The 24,988-nt window shown below is 50.3% G+C and overlaps 1 protein-coding gene across 4 annotated transcripts in view; it reads right to left on the bottom strand.

Moving 5' to 3' along the window:
• Positions 1-776: 776 nt before the first annotated feature.
• Positions 777-24,988, bottom strand: part of ADCK1 (aarF domain containing kinase 1) — a 102,487-nt gene continuing 78,275 nt past the window's right edge. For all 4 annotated transcript variants that reach the window (XM_010976419.3, XM_064486163.1, XM_064486161.1 and 1 more), the window contains 5 exons: positions 21,701-21,817; positions 9,364-9,513; positions 7,946-8,143; positions 3,777-3,970; positions 777-2,434 (listed from right to left, as the gene is read on the bottom strand). In XM_010976419.3, the coding sequence (XP_010974721.2) occupies positions 2,263-2,434; positions 3,777-3,970; positions 7,946-8,143; positions 9,364-9,513; positions 21,701-21,817 (831 nt within the window). In that variant the 3' untranslated portion in view covers positions 777-2,262. The remainder of the gene's footprint in view (positions 2,435-3,776; positions 3,971-7,945; positions 8,144-9,363; positions 9,514-21,700; positions 21,818-24,988) is intronic.

The following is a 24,988-nucleotide window of genomic DNA, read 5'->3' as shown; positions in this document are numbered from 1 at the left end:
TCATTTTAGCAAATTATCAAACCTGAGGGAGTTGTGGGAACCCCCAAATTTGTAGTCAGTTGGTCAGAAGTGCAGATGGCCCAGGGACACCCAAGCCTGCAGCTTGTGTCTGAAGTGAGGGCAGTCTTACAGGAACTGTGCCCTTAGCCTATCAAGTCTACACTAACTCCAGGTGGTCAGCATCAGAACTGCACTGCAGTATCACAGTGGTCCAGGTCCATCATGTCTTAGGCCTGAGGAACACTGGGACTCAGTCTGCACTTTCCAGAACTTTTTGTCTCCTTTACCCATCCATGCTCCTACCTCCAATGAAAATTCAACTTCCTCTGAAGTCAGGGTGTTTGAGACACAATTCAGGCACATATAGCAGCCTAGGGAGCAGGTGTAATCCATATCTACAGCACTGTGGAATAAAAGCAAAGCATGCACCAACATTCAGCAGCTGTGTGACTTCAAGAAAATTACTAAACCTCTCTGAGCCTCAGTTCCCATCTTTGTAAAATGAGGCTAATGACCCCGCCCCCTCATAGAGATGATGGGAAAATTCAATAATGTAACTTATTTACAAAGCACCTAGCATGTTCCTTCACACATGGAAGGTACTCAGTAAACATCAACCTACTTCCTTCCTATTTTCAAACTGCCCTGTACGGCAAACTCTCCCAGACTCTCAGTGCTCTCTGGATAACTGTTCTGGCAACATGCTGATGTTTTAGATCCCAGGACAGCAGGAAGCCAACCATTAAACCAAAAGTGAAAAGCAAGTAACCATTACCTTGAACAAAAAGGACATTTATATTTACTTCAGTGGCTATAAAAGATACCATAAAATATAATATGCAGCAGGCATCCTCATGATTCATAACAGATCTTGCAGATTATTCTCTCAGGTCCCTGGGGACATCCAACTGGTCACTAAGAACAATTAATTCTTTCAGGAAATGAAGGGATTGCGAATCATCTCTGATCAGTGTAAAATCTGCTTGTTGTATTATGAATAAAAAGAACAGAAAATGAGACTCAAATTTAGGTTTTCTCTGCCCCTGTGAATGGGGTGAAGTAAGATCAGAGAGATTCAAATACAATTACCATCTGTGAGCACAGGTGCTCCGAGAGAGTTGGGGGGGGGGGGGTTCTCAGGGAGCCTGGAGACCACACAGACACAGGAGTCAGAGCAGGAGTTTGAGGGTGTCCCCACAGCAGGAGCAGATACTCTAACGGGGGTGGGGGGGAGGCCAGCTGGCAGAAGTCAATAAGGTAGACACAGTCTAGACAGGGGACAAGATTTCAGAGTGGAACACCAGCCACAGTGACTGAAGTTTGGGCTACAGTCTCCAGGACTGGGGGCATCGAACGACACCTCCAAGGGCTAAATCGGGAGGCAATTAGTAGAACAAGGCAGGTGCCAAGTCACAGGGAACGAGGTGAGAACCCAGGGGAACCAGAGTTGGAGGATAAAGCTCAGCCTCTGAGTTCCTGGCCTTGGGCTTCTTAACACCTCCAGCCAAGATCTCAGAAAGTGAGAGAAACACACCAGAAGCAGGAAGTGGCCGCACAGTGGAGGCTGGAAGGATTACATGGCCAGAAGCCAAGCAGATCAGAACCACGCGGCATCCGGAGGCATCTTACCCAGCGGCCAGGGTGGACTTGCTCCCAACCCAGAATAAAAACCCCACTGACCAGGCCCTGCCCTGCAACCCTGCAGGGGTTTTTATTGAACCACAGTACATGAAACACCAAAGGGGTCATCATGACAGCAGGGAGCTCACAGTGGCACCAGAGCCTGGCTCGGGTGCTGAGTCTCCTGGCTCAGGTCGGCCCCTCTGGGGAGCGACATTGCAGGGAGAAGCTGTTCTCTCACATAGCTCAGAGACTAGGCTCCTCTCCAACAAAATCAAACCTCTGAGGAGTTAAATGTGCCCTCAGTGGGATTCATGGTCCATTCTGACAACAGGAAGGGTTAATGGAAATTGGGGGAAGGTGGCATCCAACCCAACGGCACACACGGGGAACAGGAAAGCAGACTGCTGTGCCTTCTCCCTGGATTTGGAAAGAAGTCTCTCGCAGGGCACAGCTTGGGGACGCCGAGACAAGGACTCCAAGGGAGAGGACTTTAATGGTGCTGTGGACAGTGACCGTGGGATTCTCAGACACCATGTGGCAGAAACAGGGCAAAGGGTAGAGATGTAACAGAAGAGTAAGGAGTGAAAAGACCACAGGGTCACACAGAGACCTCACACCGAGGTCACACAGCCAGTCCACTCAGTATGAAGCAGGCAACAGCCAGCAAAGCAGAGCTATGACCCAGCTGACCAGCCTCAGCCCCTTCACACGCAGGACCAGTTCATGAAGATCGATCCACCGTAAGTGGAAGGCCTGGCTGAGCGAGATCTGGGTCCTTCTGAAGAATGAACGTGTAATCTTCCTCTGGTGCCTGCAGGAGGGGCAAGAAGGAAGGTGAGAACAAGAGAAAAAGAGGCAAGAAACACTCAGTATCCTTTAGAAAAACAGAAGATGGTGGCTTTGCCAACTCACCAGCCCCCTGCCCCAGTGAACAACTCCAGGTTATGTGATTAGACCACTGTCCAAGCAGGGACCAGAGGAACTCAGCTACTCCAAAGGTGTTTTCCAGGTAAGTAGGGGAAGCAAAAGCCATTGTTTCATTGGGCATCAAAGACTTAGAGGATCCACTGGGTAGAACATTTGGTTTCTTTTTTTCCAAAAGTAGGGTTAATATTCATCAAGTCGGAATCCTCCAAATTCAAATGTAAAAGCTTTCCCAAACTGCCTGAGGGTAAGAATCACCTGGAAACCTGGTCAAGGTGGTCCTGGGAGGTTGAGGCCATTATAGATTCAGCCCAGCTCACTCCCTTCTGCACCAACAAAAGGACATGATGAAAATTGGTGTTTATGATGATGACCTATTCAAGACTTTGTTTCCTGAAACTCAGAATAAATCATGCTCAGCCCTTTCTGTATGCAGACTCTTTTGCTGTAATCTAACTTGCTATTTGATAGCGAGTGCATGATGTATGTGGTCAGCACTGCCTTCATCAGTTTGCCAGAATGACCCATTGGCTGCCAGGATGGATGGCTTGGAGCTGACCACAGTCTAGGTCTCCTCTCTCGGGTGAGAATATTCAGCCAGAGCATGGACCTTCCCATGTATTTGCTACCCTCAGATAGAAGAACCCAGAACCCTCATTCCTCTGCCACTGTCTCCCTGAGGAAGCACCTTTCCATTCCTATCAACACCTCAAGGGTGCTGAGGCATTTAAAAAGACCTGAGATCCAGAGACAGCCTGCTGGTGACACTATCCTGAGTCACAGCCACACTGTAGGGAAAAGAATACTGGCCTCGCTGCCTGGCTAATCTTGGGGATACAGTTCCAGCACCAGCTAGAGATGGGATGTGTACCAGGGCATCTTGATCCCATGGCCAGGGGACACTTGGATGGGGCTAAGATTTTCAGAAAACTTTTCAACTTTTACTAAGGGTAAGAATCACTTGGAAAGCTGGGCTGTGAGGGTGAGGTCCTAGAATCCACAATTTTCACAAGTAGAGGTGGCTCTCAGGACCACCCAAAACACTGCTCTGAGGTATCAGCCAGTTCACCAGAGCTGTTTTCTGCCCCTAACATCCTGCAGGGAGAGCTGGAGATGGGGGAAGCCAGGTGGGGCCCTGGGGGCTGACTGGTGGGAGAAAGTGGAGGTGTGTGGACCCCTGGGACTGGTCAGGGAACTGGATGGGAAGAAAGGCCAGAGCCCACACTCACTCGGCCAGTGCCCTGATGCAGCAACGTGACATGTTGAGGAAGGAGCTGGCGCTGGCACGGGTGCCCAGGGCGGCCTCAATGCCGCGCAGCAGGTCGTTGGTCTTGAAGATGAGCAGCATCTGGCGTGGCACGTGGCTGAGGAGCTGGCTGATCTGGGGGAGGTAGTTGGCCGCATTGTTGCGAATCTCTGAGTCCTGAAGCAGCAACAGGGAGACAGAGATGGACGGCTGATGTGGGAATTGGGGCCCAGGGTGGTGGATGTCCAGGCAGCCTGTGACCTGAGGGTCTGCAAGGAAGCTCCAGGAAGGAGCTTCTAGCACAGCTGCCTCAGCACCATTCCCACAGGGAAGCTTAGCCCAAGAAGCTTTGCAGCCTGAAAAACCCGGATGGGACGTCCCATCCCAAATGCCAGCCAAGCACTGGACGCAGCACAGGAGCACATCAACAGGGGCCAGGCTGCATTTCTGCTGCCTCTGCCTTCCGAGATCGCTGTGGCCAAGGACACCAGTACCCATCCTTCCTTCCCCCTGTACTGACTGGGGCAGGAAGTCTATCTCCCCACCAGCCATTTGATGAGGCTGGAGTTAGCCAGTCTCTCAGTTCAGAGGTCCACCCGTGCACTATTCTCTAAGGCTTCTTTGCTGGCCACCAATTTTAGGTCAGGCCTGGAAGGAACTTTGGAGGCTGGTACTGGTTGAGTCATTTCCCCCCTCCCTTCAGCCACGCCCAGGCTGTTGCAGTTCAGACGTCTGAGCTCCTGACCCCAACCCAGCTCCAAAGTCCAACCCCATACCCTGCCTGACCCCACCCCCCAGAAGACCTACTCACACGGCCACCATCTATTACTGTCCTCCATGCTGGAGCCAGTGTCAGCCCACCCACTGCACAAGGTCCTAATGCCCCCAGAGTAGGATTCAGGACTAGCCCTTGCCCTATCCTGGCGTGTAAGTTTGGGATCTGGCTTCCCAACCCTCCCCGTCTCTGAGCTCTGTATGGTTCTGGGGCAGATAACCAACCTCAGCCAGAGTCCTGAGTATACAGTGCGGCTCTGATCCCTTTTCACTCTCCAGAGAAACAGTGATGGTGACAATGACAATAGTTCACATGTATTGATCATTACTAAGTAAGCCAGACACTCTGAAAATGCTTACATGTATCAACTTATTTAATCCTCAGATCAACCCTATTAACCAAGTGTATACCCCCATTGGAGAGAAGGAAACTGAGGCACTGAGAAGTTAAGTAACCTCCCCAAGGTCCACAGCTAGTCGAGGATGAGTCAGGATTCAAACCCAGGCCATCCAGCTCTCAAGCCCTCACCCTCACCATCAGGCTACACAGCGTCTCATCTCACAGAGGACTGTGTGACCCAGTGTCCTCCCCTAAAAACTGGGCATGCAAACACCCTCTGTGCCCACCTCCCAGCAGTACCCAGAGGGTCATCAGAGACAAGGTATGGGCTGGCGCTTGGGTCCAGTAGAAGTCACAATGAGGGGACCAGCAGTGCTGCCAAACGCTCCCCCATCCAGCACTTTCTGCAGCAGAGGCAGAACTCCTGGCCCTTTCAGGAGCACATGTGCACCGCTGATAACTGAGCTGCTGTGAAACCTGAAACATCCCCCAGGCAGGAGCTATCAGACTGGAACATCTCAACATGAAGCCAGACACCAAGAGGCTGCCTGCCTCCCTGCTGCCTCCCTCTACAGCTGCAGGTCACCCTGCTTGCAGGCTAAGGCCAGATCGGGGTCCCACTCACCAGAGGGACCCCCTCTCAGTAGGGTCAGACTGGCCTGGCCACAACCCCTCTCGGCTCAAACAGAAGTACCTGTGTCCACCCAGGCTACCCCAAGGGGCTCTCAGAGCTGCATGGCCTTCAAGCTTGGACCCTGCGGATGCCTACCTGATAGAAAAATAGAATTCAAACCAAGTTACAAAAAACAGGTATCCTAACACAACATTGCAAATCAACTATACTTCAATGAAAAAACAAATAAATAAAATTAAATTAAAAACAAGATATCATTCACGAAGTACCTATTATGTACCGTGTGGTCTTGTCCATTCCTGTGGCTTTAATACCATCTACACACTGAGGACTCCCAAATTGATAACTCAAGCCTGGATCTCTTCTTTGAGATGTCTCTAGCTGAATGTTCCAGAGAACTACTGACTACCCTCACCCCAAATATGTCCTTGCTTAAGTCTTCCCTATGTCAGGAAATGGCACCCCTCAACCCCATAACTCACCCCAAAAAGCTATGATACAACTCTGACCCTTCCATTTTCCTCCCCTCATGTCCAAGCCGACAGAAAGGCCTCTCACTCTTAGGTCCAAAGCACACTTTGGCTGCAACTGCTTCTCTCGACTTCCACTGCCATTAGCATAGTCTGAGCCCCATCATCTGTCCACCTGGAGTCCTGCCCCAGCCCCCTCACTCATCACCCCACTGCTCATCTTGTCCCAGTTCAGAGACATACTTAAAATAGCAAGTCTGAGCATATCTTTCTCCTGCTTAAAACCTGTCAAAGGCTTTGCTTTGTACTGAGAATAAATCTGAACTTCTTCCCATTGTGCTCTCCCTGCCCAGCGCTCCAGATTTTCAGTCCACCATCCTCTGCACATGCTCCCGACCACCCCTAACTCTGTTTCGTTTAGCATATCGTGTGCCCTCTACCTGGATACTTTCTCCAAGCTCTTCTAGTAGCTGGTGGCTTTCTTGTCCTTCGGGCCTCAGCTTACATGTCAATACCCCAGCCAGGTCTCCTCTGCCACCCCCATCACGGCACCCGGCTTGTTTCCTCCCTGGCACCTCCAACCTGCAATTATTCCATTTACCTGTTTGTCCACTTGTTTACTGTCTGTCTCCGTCTGCCACAGTGCAAATTACATGGAAGGCCTGACTGTCTGTTCATCACTGGATCCACAGGCTCCCAGTCCAGGGTCCAGCAAAAACAAATGTTTGTTCAATGAACAAATTTCAGGGACTATGGGGAGGCACTTTATATGCATTATTGATAAAGCAGGAATTATCATCCCTACTCAACAAAGGAGGGAGGCTGTCTCTCTTCTTCTGAGACGATGAGCTGAGAGCCATGTAAGCCTGGGGCAGTGGTGGTATCTATGCCATCAGGCTTGCTGGGGAAAGATGTCAACTTGGAGGAAAGCAGAGCCAAGAGATGGCAAGAGGTGGCCTGTTTGGTGACATTGTTGGAGACTCTGGACTCAGCCTTTCCTAAAGCCTCCACCACAAGGCAGCTTGCAGGGGAGGATGCTGAGGCTCAAACAGGTGATGCGAACCATCCAAGGTCACGCTACCAGGAAAAGCAGGTACTGGAATAGAACCCAGGTCTTTCCAACTGCCACAAGCAGGACCCTGTCCCTTGTGAGCACAGCCCTTCCCCACATGGATATGGGCAAGTCTGCACAGGTCTGGCAAACTGACAGACTGGGAAGACAGACGGCAATTCCATGAGGGATTGGCCTGGGAGGGAGCTCACCCTGAGCCAGGAAGAATGAGCTACCCTGTAAGTCCCTACTGTAGGGGCAGAAGTGAGGCTGAGTCTGGGGAGAAGGGGTTCCTAGGATTGGTCTCAGCCCAGACTCCGTGGGACTCTTGTCCAGATCCAATGGAGGAAAGAGCTACAAACAAAGACTAAAAAAGCAGTCTCTCAAAAAACTCCACTGGACAATGAAACAAGCAGCCCTCGAGTCCAGCATGAGGAAGTGAAGCTCTCTCCCCAGTAGGATGCCCCAGAGGAACCCCGCGATGGGAGATGGTGCCCCATAGGTGACAGTGGGTGGTGCCAGACTTATTTCCTGGGCATTCCCAAAAGTCCTGGGGGACAACTTGGTGGAAGGCTGAAATCTCATGAAAGCAGGTTGGAGTGAAAGTCACAGAGCCTGGATTATACAGTTAACATGACCCACTTACATTCCAGGCTGACAAGGCCGGGAGGGACAGAGTGGGACACCATTCCCTTTCCCTCTGCCCATCCAGGGACACTGATTCTCCTCCCCTCCCTCCTACTCATCCAATACATCTCCCGTTCTGCCCCCCACCACATCTCCACAGCCCCCCAGTCTAGGACCTCAGACCCTGGGTTGGCAGGGCTCCAAAGGCCATCCCCAGCTCTGCCCCTTGCACTAGGGGCAGGGCAAGCTCACCCACCTCAGTAGCAGTGACTGGAGTCTGGCCGATGCCCCTGTTGACTGAGTCCCAGGACCGGGCTGTCAGCATGCAGGCGAACAAGGGGTAGAGGTCCCCGGCTCCCAGGCGCTGACTGTACTTCTTTACATTCTTCATGTCAGTCCAGATCAGTGACTGCCAGAGGTGGCAGTAATCCAGGCGGAACTGTTCTGTGAGCACCTATGGCAGGGGCAGCATGGCAGGAACTGAGCCTCCTCTCCCCATGGACCTGGTCCCTGGCTGTTACCACCGCGCAAGGGACGGATGGAGACCGTGGCTCCCGCATAATGTTGGCTTCTCCCACACAGTTCACCCATCCCTAAAGGTCCAAGTTCAGACCTACTATTTGGCTGGGGTTGGTCCTGAGTGGCAGACTACCAATGGCCCACCAGAATCTATACTCCCCCCTTCTTCCCAGCACAGGCCATGATGCCCGCCTGCCTCCTGGTTAGATGTGGCCCTCTGCCTGAGCTCTGACTGATGGAATGTGGCAGAAGCTCCACTTCCAGGCCCAGACCGCGGAAACTTCCCCATGCACACTCCTCCAAGCCCTTATCCCTGCTGCTGGTGGATGGTGAGACCCCCAGGGAGGCCTGGGAGGCACAGGCTCAGTCAGCGCCTGCCTTTGGGCTCCTCCACCCACCCTAGATCGGTCTGTGGGCAAGCGATTAGACATCTGTTGTGTCTCGGCCATCAACCATTTGGGGGCTGTGTGTGACAACAGCTAGCCGACCTTAAACTAACACACCTCATGTCAATGAGCCTTTCAAAGGAGGCCTAGATATGGCAATGTTGGATCAGGGCCCTGAGGGGGAAGAGCAAGAGACCTTCCTTCATGCCTCATAGAATCAAGCCAGGCCCTGGGTCCTGGGATTGGCAATGAACTTCTCAACTTCCAGGCAGGAACTTGTGGCTCTTCAAACCAGATCTGCATTTCAAGTTCCAGAAGACAGAATTGGGGCCATTCAATCTCTACCAGTTCCCTGTGCCCTTTCCTAGTATATATAACCTCCTCACTGGGGCTGAGTTACCCCTCCACCTGGAGTCCTAGCTCATCTAAGGGCATCTCACCTCCCACAGTCTGGCTGGCTTGGGCTTCCCTAGGAAGAAGGGGTTTTTGCAGCTGGTTTTTGCACAGACATCCAGGCACAATCTCATCTACTCCTGACAGCAACCTCTAAGGGAGGTGTTATCATTCTCAGTCTATTAGGAAGAAGCTAAGGCTCAGAGAGCTCATATGACTGTGACCTGCACAAAAGGACAGCTCTGGGGGTAGGGCGGGGCCCTCTCCAGTTTGCTATCTGCCTCCCGTTTCTGTGGCCGATAGGGGAGTTCAGCTGGCTCCAAGGCCAGGCAGGACCAGACCACGGGTCTGGCTGGGTGGAAACAGGCTCTCCTACCTGGTAGAGCCCGTGGTCCAATAGGACAATCTCCGCCTTCCCCGTGCCTGGGCACTTCCGCACTAGCACGTTGCCTGGGTGGGGGTCACAGTGCACAAAGCCGTTGACAAAGATCATCTCACTGTACATCTTGCCCAGGTGGCGTGAGATCTGAAAGAGAAGGGAGGCAGGTGGGAGTTATTCTGCATTACCCCCTGCCTCAGAGACTTCTACACTGGTCCCTCGATCTGGCCACTTTCACGAACAAGGCTTGAGCAGTCATGGTGGGAGACTGAGAGTGTGTAGTTCTTGAGTTTAAGACAAATGCTCATCCAGCTCTTCCTAACTTCAGCCGCACATTAGATTTCACCCAGAACTCAGAAATGTTGGGGGTGGTTCCCAGGCATCAATATTTTTTTTAAATGCCCAAGGCGATTTTAATGCATGGCAAGGTAGGAGAACCACTGCTTCTGGTTTTTCCAAAGGCTATAATTCCCACCTCCCACACTTGCCCCTCTACTCTTCCCTCTTACCAGTCTCACTTCATTTTTTCCTCAAAAATGAATATGGGCTGGAAAGCTGGGTTGGGGGTAGAGGGTCATGCTACCTACCCCTTCTCCAAAGAACAAGGCTAGGGGTTGAGGATCAGGAAGAGGTGACCCCACCACCCTCTGGGGCTGCCCCAGCAGCTCCAGGCCAGTCCCAGGAGGACTCAGAGTCGCAAACTCTTCTCCCTTCTCCCTGCAGGCCTCTTTCCCCACTCCCCTCCCCACCAGAGCCCAATGCTGATCTGATTTATGATGTCTGCACAGAAGAAATGACACTGGAGAGGCCGTTTAAATCATCCTGTCATTGCTGCTCTCCCTGCTGAGGCAGCCTCCTTATCTCTACTCCCTTTTTATTAAAGCTAAAAGCCTCTTCCCAGCCAGGGAACAGCTGCTGAATAGAGCCAGACTTGGGCCCACAGATGGTCTGCTGATGGGTTTCCATGCGACAAAGAGATGCTCAACCCAGAAAGCTGATGCCCCAGGACACACACTGCCCTTGGCATCCCTCAGCCTCGGCTGGACCCCACAGTCACTAACGAACATATCCCAGCCAGAGGAGGGAAGCTGGGGCCCGTGGGGTTGGGAACACAGGATTAGGGTCTTAAGACAAAGACGCAAGTTCTTTCCTTGGCCTACAAAGTCCTGCACGACCAGGCTCAGCCTCCCTCCCTGGTCTCATCTTGTACCACACTGACATCCTAGTCATAGTTGCTCTCTCTCTTCTCCAATAATCCCTGTGCCTTACTACCTCAGGGCCTTCGCATGTGATATTCCAGGAGCATTGCTCCATTTCCCCTTCATCTGGTTCACTCCTCTCTTCCTTCCCATCCCAGCTGAGCATCACCTCCCTGGGGAAGCCTTTACTGAACTCCTAGACTAAATGAGGTTCTCCTGCTATACACTCTCATAAAATGCTGTACTTTTCTTTTACTAGCACACTTTTCATGTTATTATTTGATTATGATCATGTAGCCCACTATCAGAAGCTCCCAAGATGGCAGGGACTGGCTCTATGTTGTTAAACAGCTTTTTTGAGATATAAGTTACATATCATAGACTGGCTCTATTGTGCATCCCCTTGCCTGTAACAGGCCAAGCATGCGAGTATAGGACTCCGGCTTCACATGATCTCCTCTGAGGAGATCTCCATTAATCTCCTCTGAATCCCAACCAATTATAATTGGCCCCAAATTAAACCATCAAGAATAATCCTATAGCTGTCATCCTTATCAGTAGCCCTAAAAGTAGGTACAATTATGATCCCCATTTTGCAGATGAGGAGCTGAGATGCATCGAGGTTTAACTTACCCCGAGCTACCTGGCTGGAAAGATGTGGAGCCAGGATTCAAACCAGGTGTGACCCCACGGCCTTCTAGTAACCGCTAGTCTACACTGGCTCACGCCGACTTCTGCACTTCTCAGTTGAACTTCGTGACCTTAAACAAGCTACTTATACTCTTAGCTTCAGTAAAATGGAAATAACAGTATTGCCACTCTCAAGGGCTACTTTCGGGTAAATGAGAAAATCACGGTGCTTGGAACCTAGTGACCCCTCCTAGGTGCCCCTGATTCCTCATAACACTCCCGGGAGGGTGGCAGACTAGGATTAAAGAGGTTATCTAAAGTCCTGACACCTAGACTTGTGTTACACTGTCCCCACACCAGCCCTCCAGCTCCTGACATTTTCCTTGGGTGAAAGGAAGGCCCAGTACTCAGTGTCTGTTGGCATCAGAAACAGAACTTTGCCCTGTGTCAGGTTCTCAGACTAAGGCTGAGATGTCAGGTGTCCCGGGGCCACCATTTTCTGTTTCTTGGGAGAGGGGACCCAGCCAGAGCTGGTCCTGGATGAGCCAGCGGGCCCCCACCTCCGTGCCACTGAGAACTCTTTCTGTTAGGCTCTTTGGAGCTCCACGGAGCCAAGTTCTGAAAGGCTATACTTGCCAAACCAATTGTATTTATTAAGTAATAATTCATTTTTATTTGTCAAGGATGCCTATAAGGTCCAATCAGGGCTCCTGATCAGCCCAAGATAAGCAGTCCAGCCAGACTGAGCTGACGGAATTCCAGCCAAAAGCAGAGAAATGACATTTCATTTAGTCTGGGCAGACCTGTCATGGGGAGATGTATGATCGCCCTTAAGCTTTCTGAAATACTGCTAATCGCTGTGGGCCCTATTACTACATTGAAAGATGGCCCCTAGGGGTCTGGGGACTCAGACTGGGGGAGCCCTGGCCCATGAGGAGTGAGCTGCTGCTGTGGCAGAGGAGGAAGAGAGGCTGCCAACTGCACTCAAGTACACACAGGCAAAGCTGCCAGAGCAGCCCTCCCTGTTTCAACACCCCATCCAGCTGCCCCTACCTGGGTGTCTTTCCATTTAGGGGCTGTTCTTGATGTTCATTTTAACCAGATTTCACCAGGATAGGCAGGTGTAGAAGGCAGAGACAGGAAGGGGAATCAGCCTATACCACTGGCTTCACTCTGGGGCCATCTTGGTACTGTCACTTAGGGCAAGGGTGACCTGGGGGACAAGTCACCTCTCTTTTCAGTCTGAGTCTAAGTTGCCTTAGCTTTTAAGTGGGACTAACCCCATCTATTCTACTTCCTCACAGAGCAACCTCGAGATTCAAGGTCAAAATATGATCACATATGGGAAAGCACTTTATACACTGAATGATAAGATATAAACGTGTTTGTTTTCTATAATGTAGTAGCCTGTTATTCTTAACTTGGAAAAAATAGACCCACTGTCACCATCAGCGGGTAATTTCCAAAAAGTCAAAAACTTGACTCTCACACGAATAGATAATGAACACACATGAAAGATTGTTTAATTCATCACTAAAGGAGCAAGTTAGAAGGTAGAGCTGTTTCAAAGAGAATTTTGAGGGACTGGGTATTTATGCACATTTCAACAGGAATAAGAGACTAAGATTCCTGGATCAGATACAAAACTGGTTAGTGGCCTACTGGGCAATAAGGAAATCATAACCTTTGGGGTTATCTTTTCTAGTGGGGAGAAATTATTTGTGCTTCTACTGGATAAGATCCACAGGTTGACATACGACTTCAGTCTAAGCCCTTGAATAACTGTCAATAGCAACGTCAAGCAAAAGTACATTTGCCTAGATATTAAGAAATCCTCAGTACTATATATAAACAACAAGTTTATACTGTGTAGCACAGGGAACTATATTCAGTATCTTGTAGTAACTTATGGCTAAAAAGAATATGAAAATGAATATATGTATGTTCCTATATGATTGTGCTGTACACCAGATATTGACACAACATTGTAAACTGACTATACTTCAATAAAAATACATTTTAAAAAAAGAAAAAGAAATCCTCAGGGGGGCTGCTTGAACTATGCCCAAGAATAACTTTGAAAGTACACACTGCACACTCCTATTTCTAAAATTTGGGTGATTTTTCTTAACATCTATCAGAGTTGCAGTAAATAGTCTCTGGGAACCAGTTTGCCCAGAGAAAGGCAGTCAGTCCCCTCCTCCCACTCACAAGGGCACTGAGGGTCCCAGGGTCCCAGGCACTGAGGGTCCCTAAGGCCATCAGTGGGCACAAAACCCTCTCTCAGTCCCTTCCAGATACTCAGCTACGTCTCCTGCTCAAGAACAGACAATTGTAAGTAAGGCTGCAATGAACATAGGAGTGCAGCTATCCTTTCAATATTGATTTCGTTTCCTTTGGATATATGCCTAGGAGTGGGATTGCTGGATCATATGGTAACTCTCTTTTCAGTTTTTTGAGGAACCTCCATACTGTTTTCCATAGTGGCTGCACCAATTTACATTCCCACCAACAGTGCACAGATTTCCTTCTCTCCACATCTTCACCAACATTGTTATCTCGTCTTCTTGATGACGTCCAATCTAATAGGTGTGAGGTGATCTCTCACTGTGGTTTTAATTTGTATTTCCCTGACAATGAGTGATGTTGCGCACCTCTTCAGGTACCCCTTGGCCATCTGTATGTCTCCTTTGGAGAAATGGTTCAGTTCTTCTAAGGCTGCCCCTTGCCCTATTAATGGTGACAACTGCATAAAGACAGGCATCCCATCTTTTTATTTTATTTTGTTGTTGTTTTTTTAATGGGGGTACTGGGGACTGAACCCAGGACCTCATGCATGCTAAGCACACACTCTACCACGAGCTATTAGCTATCCCCCCCTGTTTAGAATAGTACCAGCTAATGCTTTATGCTGCATTCCATTCCACTCACAGCCACCCTTTGCAGCAGACAGATGAGGGAAGTGAGATATAAAGAGGAGGGAGCTTGGTCATCTGGCCAGCAGTTAGTAAAATGGGGACCTGAACCCAGGTGGCTTGGCTCCAGGGAACAAGTCCTCAATCGCCAGTCCATCTTGCCTCTCCAGTCACTGGGAAGCTCCTTCCTGGAGGCAAGGGCTGCACCAAAAACCTCTGAAGGTCCCCAAGGCAACCAAGAAAGCATTCCATTTGAGTCTCAGTGGGAAATCCAGAGCTGTTTGTCTAACCAAAAATACACTGTTAACTAAAGCCATAGTACAGCTCTTTTTAGAAATAAAAAGTGACAAGTCTTCAATTGTTTCATGTAAAAGGAATATGCCACTCACATAAGTTACTTCAGTAATTAGGCAATGCCTTTATGCGCTAACGGTAGGGAGGGAAAAAACCAGGAATCTATTAAAAAAGTCTGAATAAAGAATTAATTTAGTAAATAATATTTAAATCAAGGAGCTATTTTTGGATTTTTCTCAAAACCTGAATCGGCTGAAAGTACTTTAATTATTCTGTAATTGCATGGATTAATTTTTTCCCACCCCCCAAAGAAAAGTCTATTTATGTTTTTGGGAGGTGCCATGGAAGCAAGGCTAAGATCTCCTGAAAGAAACACAATGTTGGTGTTGCAGGATATTAGTAATCACACAAGTAGCCCAATATTAAGTATAAGGAGGTTAATAATTTAAGCTCTTTGCCCTTCCCCTGGTGTCCATTCAGGCTTTGAGAGGCAGAACCACAGCCTGAAGGACCAACCAGACCACTGCCTAGAGCATTTCACTCTCCACCCCAACCCCACCCCCAGGAACCAGCCCTGGGATATATAAACCTCAGACTACTTGCTGCTGCCCATTCTTGGACTCGGTCAATCTTGGACCAGCAAGCACTGAGATGAAGTCCCTGAATGTGAAGGCAGTGGGAACCTCTTCAGCCACACACTGTGTTGGGAGAGGTAGTGAGGAAGAAGAGGCGCTGGGTTCATCACAGGAAACTGGCGGAGTTTCTCTAATCTTGGAGCTTCTATGTGTTTGGTGAAAGCTTCTTGAACCCACACAGCACCTGAGAGCCAGGGAACAGGGTATCCACAGGCCACAGGCCAATGAGGGAGGGCTCCTCCATTCTCGTGGCCAGTCAGACTCAAAGGATCATGGCTACCAGAGGGGTGGGGAGTCGATCCCAGGGGCACGGCTGTTGGAAGACACAGATGATGACATCTGACAGCCCCTCCTTGGGCAACAACTCATCCACAGAAACATGTCCACATCTGTCCATCTTACCTGGGTTAATATAAAAAACAGGGGAAAGGGTTTCTTCCCTACATGTTTCTCCCTTCTCCTGGCACATATTTTACTGCCAGCACCACAGAGAGGGCTGGGGGTTAGAATTCCAGCAAAATAGCCTGTGTTGAGCTTGGACTGTAGGCACTGCACCACCTGCTTCATGTTTCAATCACCAAACAGTCCTATGGTTACTCCCTCGCACCCACTTTATGGCAGGAAGCTAGGCCTTCCCAAGGGTGATGAGCTCCACAGAGAGGGCACAGCTCATGAGCAGCAGAGCCAGTGCGAGAATTCAGGAAGGCCAGCTCCAAAGCGACACTGTTCCCCACTCCAGACACCCCTGCTGTTGGGGAAACAAGTCTGCAGGAACAAATCTGTGCATCTGGACCCTACCAACATCCCCAAGCTTCTCAAGGTTTGCTGTGAGAAGTTACAGAGGGTGGACAACGGAAGGAGATGTTTTGGTTCTAGCGATTTCGGTAACCGGGGTCTTCATGCCTCTTCAGCTTTTCTTCCTGGTCTTCTGAGCACTTTCTATTGTAGAGCCAGAGAGGCCCAACAAGTCGGAGATGATGCTGAGCACCAAGGAAACATCCTGCTCAACCCAAGCTGGTGTCAGGGGACAAGAGGAAAAACTTGGGTGGCATGGCTTTAAGAGATGGGGAAGGGGTCACTGCTCAATCAATGACCACTGACCACTCCTGAGTATCCATACTCATGGATAACAGAGGTAGGTGGACAAGAGAGAAGCAAAGAAGATTCTCGGAGATGCTATGGAGGAAGACATATCCCTGTGAATAATAACCTCATGAATTATAAATGATTTTTTTAAACAGAACTTCACAGTCTGCAAAGTCTACACAACGAACCTGGGAAGGAAGTATTGTTATCATTTCAACTCCAGAGATGAGGAAACCCAGACTCGGAGTTTAAGTTAACTCACCCAAGGGCACCTGGCGAATAAATGGCAAAGCCAGGCATAACCCCAGGTGTCCCGACTTTGAACCCTCTGCCCCTTCACCACACGCCCAGCCTCGGTGATGTCTGACCAATCCACTTCTCCCAGGCTCTGTTCACCCTCGGCTACAGCACTGACATGCAGGGCCAGCACGTGGTAGGGGCTTAATAAACATTGCTAGAAGACATATTTGAGACCCTCTTAGTGCTTCTGCAGTGCCACGGAATGGGAAAGCCATGGGAAAGAAGAAACAAGGCAGGGACGTCCGGCTACCTGTGGCAGATGGAACCCACGCATGGACTGCATTCCCTCACCAGCACCACTAAAATGATGCTAAAAGAAACAAAAAGGCCAAGACCCCACAGCAACAGAGAGCAGGAGGGCCCACAGTGGCAGAAAGAGATCAGCAAGATTGCGTTTGCCCGGGGAACTAGACCGCTACTGAGAAATGGTTCAGTCGGCTAGACGACAGGGCACCCCAAGCCAACAGTAGGGGAACCTGATGTTTGCTGTCTCGGAGCCCAGGAAGGCTTGGCCACTGAGGGGCCCTGGCACCTCTGAAACAGAAGCTGAGGATCCAAAGTAAGAGCTCAACCTCCAGTGTCCCTTCTGATCCTGATGGAAAACGAGATGCACTCTCTGGGAGGTAGAAAGTCAGGCTCTGCAGGCCACGCCACACACCAGAGGGCTGTCTGAGGACAGAGGACTGGGCCTAAGTCCACATACTGACCACTGGGAAGCCCCTGGCCCTACATCCCTAGCGGGCTCCTGGGCCTCTGGGGTGGACAGGCAGGCGTCTCTTGCAAGCCCCCCATCCTGCACTCAGCCCCATTCTGTATAGACTTCGGATGTTCCCACCAGGCCTCCAGTCCCTGTCTCACCCAACACCAGCTCCTGCCTCTGTCACCTTTCTCTCACTAATTTCACACAAATTCAATTGGGCCTCAGCCCAGGTGGGGCCTTATACACACACTCACTGAAATCCAATTAACCTTCGATAAAGGTCCTGCAATCAATAGTCGTCCTGTGGCTTGAGGAGGCTCCGTCCAGCCCAGGAAAGTGCGCTCCTGCACGACCTTTATTTTTAATGAAATCAGTGACAGTCACTGTCACCAGTTCTTAAAGTGACTGGCAAATATGATCACCGGGTCAGGACCTCAGTAATATGCTGCTTCTGAGCTCAGAGCACAGATAAATGAGGGCCCCTGCAGGCTGCTAGCTCTCCAGGCTCCGTGCTCCACGGCCTGTGAGCACACTGGGTAGGGCTGCCTCCTGCCTGGAGGTGCCAAACAGCAGAGGTGAGGCCTGAGGGCTCACCCTGGGTAGCCAGGGATCCCCTGGCCTTGTCGCAGGTGGTTCCTGAACTTCAATGAGTGTCAGCCACCTGGAGAATCTGTTGATAGGCAGATTCTTATAACCCCTTGCAACCCTTCCCAACCTAGATTCTCATAAGATTGGGGTTGGGCCCAGGAATCTGCACTGTTAAGCTTCCTTGGTGATTCTGAAATAGATAGTTCAAGTTTTATCTCCCAGCAAGCCAAGAGTCACTGTTCTGTAAAGTATCCAAGCAGGACGGACCCTTAGAGTCCAGCTAACCCAACGCCTTCAGTAAGAAGATGAAGGCCCAGAAGCAGGGAGTGATTTGTCCAAGGTCACACAGAAGGCCACTGGCAGAGATGGAGTTTGAATTCAGCTCTCCTGCCTCCTAACTTGGTGTTTCCTTACTCAAGTCTATAAAGACCTGGCTACTTAGCCTGGTCTTCAGGTCCTCACATGCTGGACCCAGCTGGGCCGGTATGCTGTAAGGTGAGAGGGCCTGTTCAAAGTGGAGTGGGGATGAATAGCAAGTGTTTGGAGGGGTCTGGAGCCATCCCCACCCACCTCGAGAGAAATTCCTTCTAGAGCCATTTTCTGCTGGGGCCCATCTTCCCTGAATCACCAGCTTGTAGCAGCCAAGATGCCACTAACTACACTACCCACCAGGATTTGGGGTGAGATCTTTGCCCCTTGTCACTCACTCCACGTGAGTAAAAGTCGTTCAGATGAGAGTACATATCTAGTCCTCACAACATCCCTAGAAAATGAAATAACATTTGTATGAAGTGGATAAAACAACCCTTGTTGTAAGCAAGAGAGAGAAAGGCTGCATTCAGATGGTGCCCTGGGAGCTGGGTAAAGCTTCTTAGCCAGAATTCTGACTCCTTCAAGGAGTTACTGGTGTGGCTGTCACCTGGTGGCCCCAGGTTCCACTGCGGCCCCAGGCAGATTTCTGGGAGGGAGAGGGAGTAGGTGGAGGAGCAAGGGCTTTGAAATCATGCACATCTGGATTTGACTCCCGACTATGCCCCTGCTAGCTGTGTGATGTTGGGCAAGTTGTTTAACCTCTCTGATCTTCAGCCTTCTCATCTATAAATGTGATTAATGACATATCCTTGGCAGGACATCTATAAGGAATAGAGATTCTACGTGTCACATGCTTGGTACATATTAGTTGCTTATAATAATTATTGCTATTGGTTTTCCCAAATCACTCATGTCAGCCTGCCTGACTCTGTATGTCCACAGAAAACAAAAACCAACACTCTACCCCAGCTCTGCCTCATATAGGCTGACCCAAGGCATGAGGCTGGCTTATTTATTCATTTGCTAATTCACAGGATGTCTACCGAGGGTCTACTCTGCACAGAACGCTGGCCTTACCCATAAAGCTGTTTAAAGAGGGGTGGAAGCAGGAGCAGAAGAACCCAGGCCCTCAGAGGGCACCACCCAGCCCAGCTCCCCCAGGCCACCTCCAGCCTCCTCCCAGGTGTCTCACTCAGCCACAAGCAAGCAACCACACCAGAGCACATCCTGTTTGCACTTCTCTCTGAAAAATCAAAGCTGCCTCTGATTAAACGCAATTACAGCCCTCAGCTCAACAGATCCAAAGCCATGAGTAGATTCTGGGGTGCTGCTGGCAGGAAAAGCCCACTGCCGCTGGCAGTATGTAAACGCCAGTAACCTGAGGCCCCTGGGATCCTTCCTGATCAGCAGGCAGAGAGACCCTGGTCCCCTTTAAGGCTGACCAGGATAAACAAGAGGTAACCTGCCTTCCCTACCCTCCTCTCTCTTCCCCTTCTCACTGGAGCCAACAACTTGGTACTCAAGGGTCCTGGTGGACAAAGGATCCCTCAGGGATGCACCCCCATCCCAACCAACAGCGGAGGAGATGGGCAAGCAGGTCTTCCCCCTCCCTCCTCTGCAGGAAGTTCTGCCCAGATGCCCTCCCCAGGCCCACCCGAGAAACTGACAGTGAAGGAAGCAGAGTGAAAAGCCCCAAGTTGTGCTACTCAGGAAAGGCATTTGCTCGCTCTCTCTCCATGCTTCGAAGTCAGTAAAGCGGAGGGTTGAACTGGAGCAGCAGTTTTCTTATCCTCCCCTGCCCCGTGTCCCCAAGCCGCAGATCACTTCCAGGACAGCCCAATAGGCAACTCAGGTAATGGCAGAACTGCCCAGGGTGAATCAGCTTAGGGAGTAGGGAGGCCCATCCAGCCTCCCACACACATACCCTGCGGCACCTAAAGGGTTCCCCAAGTCCAGGGACAACAGCTGCCCACAGGAGGCCAAGACTAGCTGTGGCTGAACCTTTCCCAGCCGTGCTCCTGGCAGCCACTCCACACCTTCTGATGCAGTCACTCCTTTTATGAACTAAGAGAAGTATTGGAGTCAGAGACTTGGGTTTCAATCCCAGCTCTACTGGCTGGGTGACCTGGGGCAAGTTACCTCCCCTTTCTGAATCCCTGACTCCTCTTCTGCAAAATGGGGACAGTAAGACCTCCCTCCTAAGTTTACTGTGGAGAAAAGGGCCTGGCACAGGGAATTAGACATTCAGCAAACATTAATGGTAAAAAGAGATAAAGGAGGAGGGAGGAAAGGACAGAGCCCAAAGAAAAGAGGGAAAACAACAATCTTGCTACCATTTGGGAGGGCCAAGCACACGCCAGGCACTGTGCTAAGCACCGCTGTACACTAACTCTTCTGGTCCTCACAGCCAATCAGAAGCAGGGCTATCATCCTCCCCATTGACAGAGGCCACACAGGCACTCGGGGCCTGGGCTTCCAACCTGCACACTCTCCTGCCACCTGGCTGATCTGCTAAGCCAAGGTGCAACTTTTTCGTCTAGGCCATCCCACCACTGGGACCATAGGCTCCTCTTCATGTGTTGCCTGGAGAGAGTAGGAAAGAGCATTCACTTCTATTGGGTCCAGTCCCTTTCATTCCTTCCTCCCACCAGCCAGGTGGGTCACAGCACTGCACTCCTCAACACCCTTCAGTGACTCCTCAGTACCTTGGGGCCACACCCAAGGCCCCACACCATCTGCCTGCAGCCCCGCAAAAACTCACCACTCCTTCTCCCTTCCTGGCAGTGCCAGCTCTGCCCCCCACCTCCTCCATTCTGACACACACACACACACACTCACGCCTGGCAAATCCCCACTCATCCTGCTAGAGAAGCCAACCTGGGCAGAGGTGAGTGCTTCTTCCTCGAGGCTCCCGGGGCACTTGCTCATCCCTAATGCTGCCCAAGAGATGCCTATTAAGGATAAGGTTGTGTGCCTGACCCCAACACCAGGCTGTGGACTCGTTAACAGAGGGGATTGTGTCTGGTTCCCCTCTGAACCTGCACACCTAGCACAGACTAGGGACTGAAAAATGATGAATGCTGTTGAAAAAGTACAACTCCACCCCTACCTGTGGCACCTTGTGATTACCAGTTAGAAGAAAGTGGGGTACAAGCCCCAGCCCATGGGCCGGCTTTCCCTGAGGCCATGGTGTGGCAGGTGGGAGGCAGAAGTCCCCCCTTTTTAACTCTATGCTACTAGTTGGCTATAGCTGTGCCCTTTTGGCTGATGCCTGGAGATCTGGGGGGGCAGGCAGAGGGAGAAGGGGTGTCTAGGCCCCACAGGGCAGAGGATCAAGTCCCATGGATTTCACACCACTGTTCTCCAGCTTCTCTGTGCTGTGGAGCTCAGATGGTACAAGAAGACAGGTGGTCATCACCTGTCCAGGCAGGAGCTGCAGAGAGGGGCTCAGCACATGCCCGCACTTGGCTGCGTGCTGCCAACCCCAGCTCTGGAAGATGGGGCAGAGGGCTGCCCTAGATGACCTGGAATGCTGCTCCGTGCTCAGAGATTTTATAATTCTTCAGACAACAGGCCTCACTTCAAGGCCATGAGATCTCACCTAGTCACACCTGCGTCTGCAGGGCAGCAAGCAAGCCCATGTCACTCGCCATCAGCCAGCACTCTCCACCTCACCTCATTGACATCAATCTGGTTCCTCTCCATGTAGTCTCTGTCGTTGACCTGCCCGCCTTCCACAAACTCCATCAGAAGGACCCGCTTGGTGGACAGCTCCCAGTAGATTCGGGGGACCTGGCATAGGAAAGGGCATGTCAGGAGTCAGGGGCAAGGGCTGCAGAGAGGCACAAAAGCCAGACATCAGCACACACTCCTCCTAGGACCCCAGCAGGGATGGATGGAGAAAGCGGAAGGCAGGCCAAGAGAGGAGGACAGGCTGCTCCACCTCCCTCAGGGAGGCCCCAGCCTCCTTTAGTGGCCCCTCTTGTTTGAGGACCCCCCTCAGTGCCTTCCAGACACAATTAGGAGCCCACACTGAAACTGGGACTTAGGAGAAAATGCATGGAACCTCTCGTATCTGAGTCAGAGTTGGTGTTAAAAGCTATTTCCCTCTCTCACCAGGCTTATTTCAGCCTCTTCATGCGAATCACAACCCTCTGTCTCAGTTTCTATATCTGCAATGGGTGTTATTATACATTATGTATGTATGAATGATGGAATAAATGAATTTTTACCGGGTGATAAATTTTTTGGTGAAGAAGTCATGAGTTTTCTCATGCCTGTTTCCTACAAGCCTCCTGTGGCAGACAGTGCTGAAGCCTAACCCAACACCTATTCCCAGTTTTCTTCCCCAGAGACAGGAAAAATTCAATGCTTTCCTTGCCTGCCTTGCAGTAGGTATGGCCACGTGACCCAGTTCTGGCTTACGAGACATAAGTGGAGGTCTGCCAGGGGCTATAGAAAGGTTTTTATTTTTTTGAGAAAAAGTGACGTTTGTAGATAGTCCATCTCTTCTTACCCTTTCTTCCTACCTTGAAAGTGAATGTGATACCTGGAGTTGCAGCAGCTATCTTATAACTAAGAGGAAAAGTCTAAGAAAATCACAGATGCCAACCCTGATTCTGTCAAATCACTGAGACAACATCATCAGGTAACTCCTGCAAGCTTTCTTGCTATGTGAAGAAAACACATCACTTTTGTTTAAGACACTCTGAATTGCACTGCCAGTTACCTGCAGACAACTGCATTCCTAACTAATATGCTTCTCCAACCGCCTCTGATTCTAAGAACACCCAATAGTCAAAAAGAGAACAAATTTCTTCAGGAGTGGCCAAGAGATTGAGCTGCACCAAGGACTGCCAGGCTGCCATGTGAGTGACACCTCCATAGCCAGGAGGGAGGGATTACCAGGCTATCAGCATGCCATAATTCCTCAACAACTTAATGATCTTATTCCACTTACAAATAAAGAAGCAAGGAGAGCTCATTCAAGTGTTTTGGGGAATGAGGGCTTCCCTCATCCCAACCCCCAAAGCTCATCTAGCAGTAAGATAGTGGCCCTCAAGCCAAGAAACCTGTTTCCTGTTCCCAATTCTGCTAACAACTGTTGTCTGAGTCCAGCCACTCAACTCTTCCATGCCTCAATTTCCCTCATTAGAAAGGAGATTGTTCCTGCTCCAACTCAGTAAGGAGCTCTGGGGACACAGGGGGGCCTGTACACACAAAGGCCCTGGGCTCCCTGGAACAAGGCTCCAACTGAAATTACGGTGTCATTTTGGCTTAGTCCTTTCCTGCAGTTTTTGCCATTTGAAAATCTGGGCCAGTAGAGAAATCTGGAAGTCTGTTACTTTGAACTTAAAATTCACTCTCATTTGGCATTTTTCAAAAAGTCTCTTTAAAAGTATGAGTTCAAGACTTAGTAAACAATCTTACGGTTACCGGGGAAAGGGGGTGGCAGGAGGTAAATTTGGCAGTTGGAGATTTATAAATGTTAGTCACTACATATAAAAATAGATTTTTTTTAAAGTTTCTTTTGTATAGCACAGGGAACTATGTTCAGTATCTTGTAATAACCTTTAATGGAAAAAATATGGAAACAAATATATGAATGTATATGCATGACTGGGATATTGTGCTGTACACCAGAGACTGACACATTGTAACTGACTGTACTCCAATTAAAAAAAATATATATATATGATGCAAGTTGCTCCTGTTCTATGTCGCTTCCCAGTGGAAGGGACATATTAGGAGGTTACATTCTTTCCTCAGTGTGTCTGGGACCAAAGCCTGGCAGTGGGTGACTGGGGCTCTGGAGACATGAGGTCCGACTCGCCTCTGTGCCTGCCTGGGGCAACATGGAAAACAGCCTTGAAAGAGGCACAGATGCAAATAGAACCAAAAGCCGGAGGCTCTCTGGGCTTGTTAGTCAGGGTCATGGGTGTGCTGGGTTTCCCGCTCCTCCACCTCTCCATGGGCTCCCTCCAAATGCAACCGTCCCAGGCTCACAAAGGAATGTGTGCCTGCTTCAGATGCTTAGCTCTGAAATGGCAGAGATGTCAAACCTGGGAGACAGAAGGGTTTGTTGTGGGAGCTCAGGGAGGGCTACAATTGCTGCTGGTTGGATGTAACATGGAAATAACTGCAAAATGCAAAAGCGCTTCCTGTTCAGTTAGAGAAACTCAACTTGACAGGGTGACACAAAGTCAAGTGACTTGCCCCTCAATCACCATGTGGGCAGGAGGGTTTAGGGGTATAAGGTGTAATTAATTCACTTCACTCCAACACCCATGTTTCATGACCATTCCATCCTCAGCTTCTTCCACCAAAGACGGGAAAATGAAAAAGAAAATGTTTACAGGCAATAAGAACCATCCTGCCCCGGGCCCCAAACAAACAAAAAAAACCCTGGGAGGCTCATGGCCAGGGTGCCTGCTGACCCCACAGGTAGGCTCACACCCTCACCATCAGGACCTCTAGGTCTGGGGTCTACCTCCTCACCACAGAGCAGAGGCCACACTCCTCTAGGCTCCGTTTGCCCACCAAAACTGGAGTCAGTCCTAACTCCAAGAATGAGGGCACAGATTATGAAAAGTTCCAGCCCAAGAACCCTGGCCTCAGCCTCATTAACTGGCCTTGACCCTGGCCTTGGTCCTCTTTGTTCCTGTGCTTGGTCAACACACCAGGGAAGCAGGTCCTGGCTTATCTGGGACAGCGCCCATCACCCAGGGCCACAGTCCTCCCAACACCAGAGCCCAGTGGAGTAGAGCACAGACGTGGAGTCAGACTGTCAGGTGGGAGCCGCAGCCCTGCCACCTCCAAGCTGTGTGACTTGATTAAGTTTCATAACCTCTCTGAGTGCCAATTTCCTCACCTGTAAAATAGTGATGACAATTAGAATGAAAGCAACATTCCATGCTTCCTACTAGCACGTATGAAGTCCTGGTGCTCAACACAGCAGCACAC

Source organism: Camelus dromedarius, chromosome 5 (assembly GCF_036321535.1).
Source record: "Camelus dromedarius isolate mCamDro1 chromosome 5, mCamDro1.pat, whole genome shotgun sequence".
Taxonomy (NCBI): domain Eukaryota; kingdom Metazoa; phylum Chordata; class Mammalia; order Artiodactyla; family Camelidae; genus Camelus; species Camelus dromedarius.
Note: the sequence above shows the minus strand (reverse complement) of the source record. Positions and strands in the feature narration are given on the sequence as shown.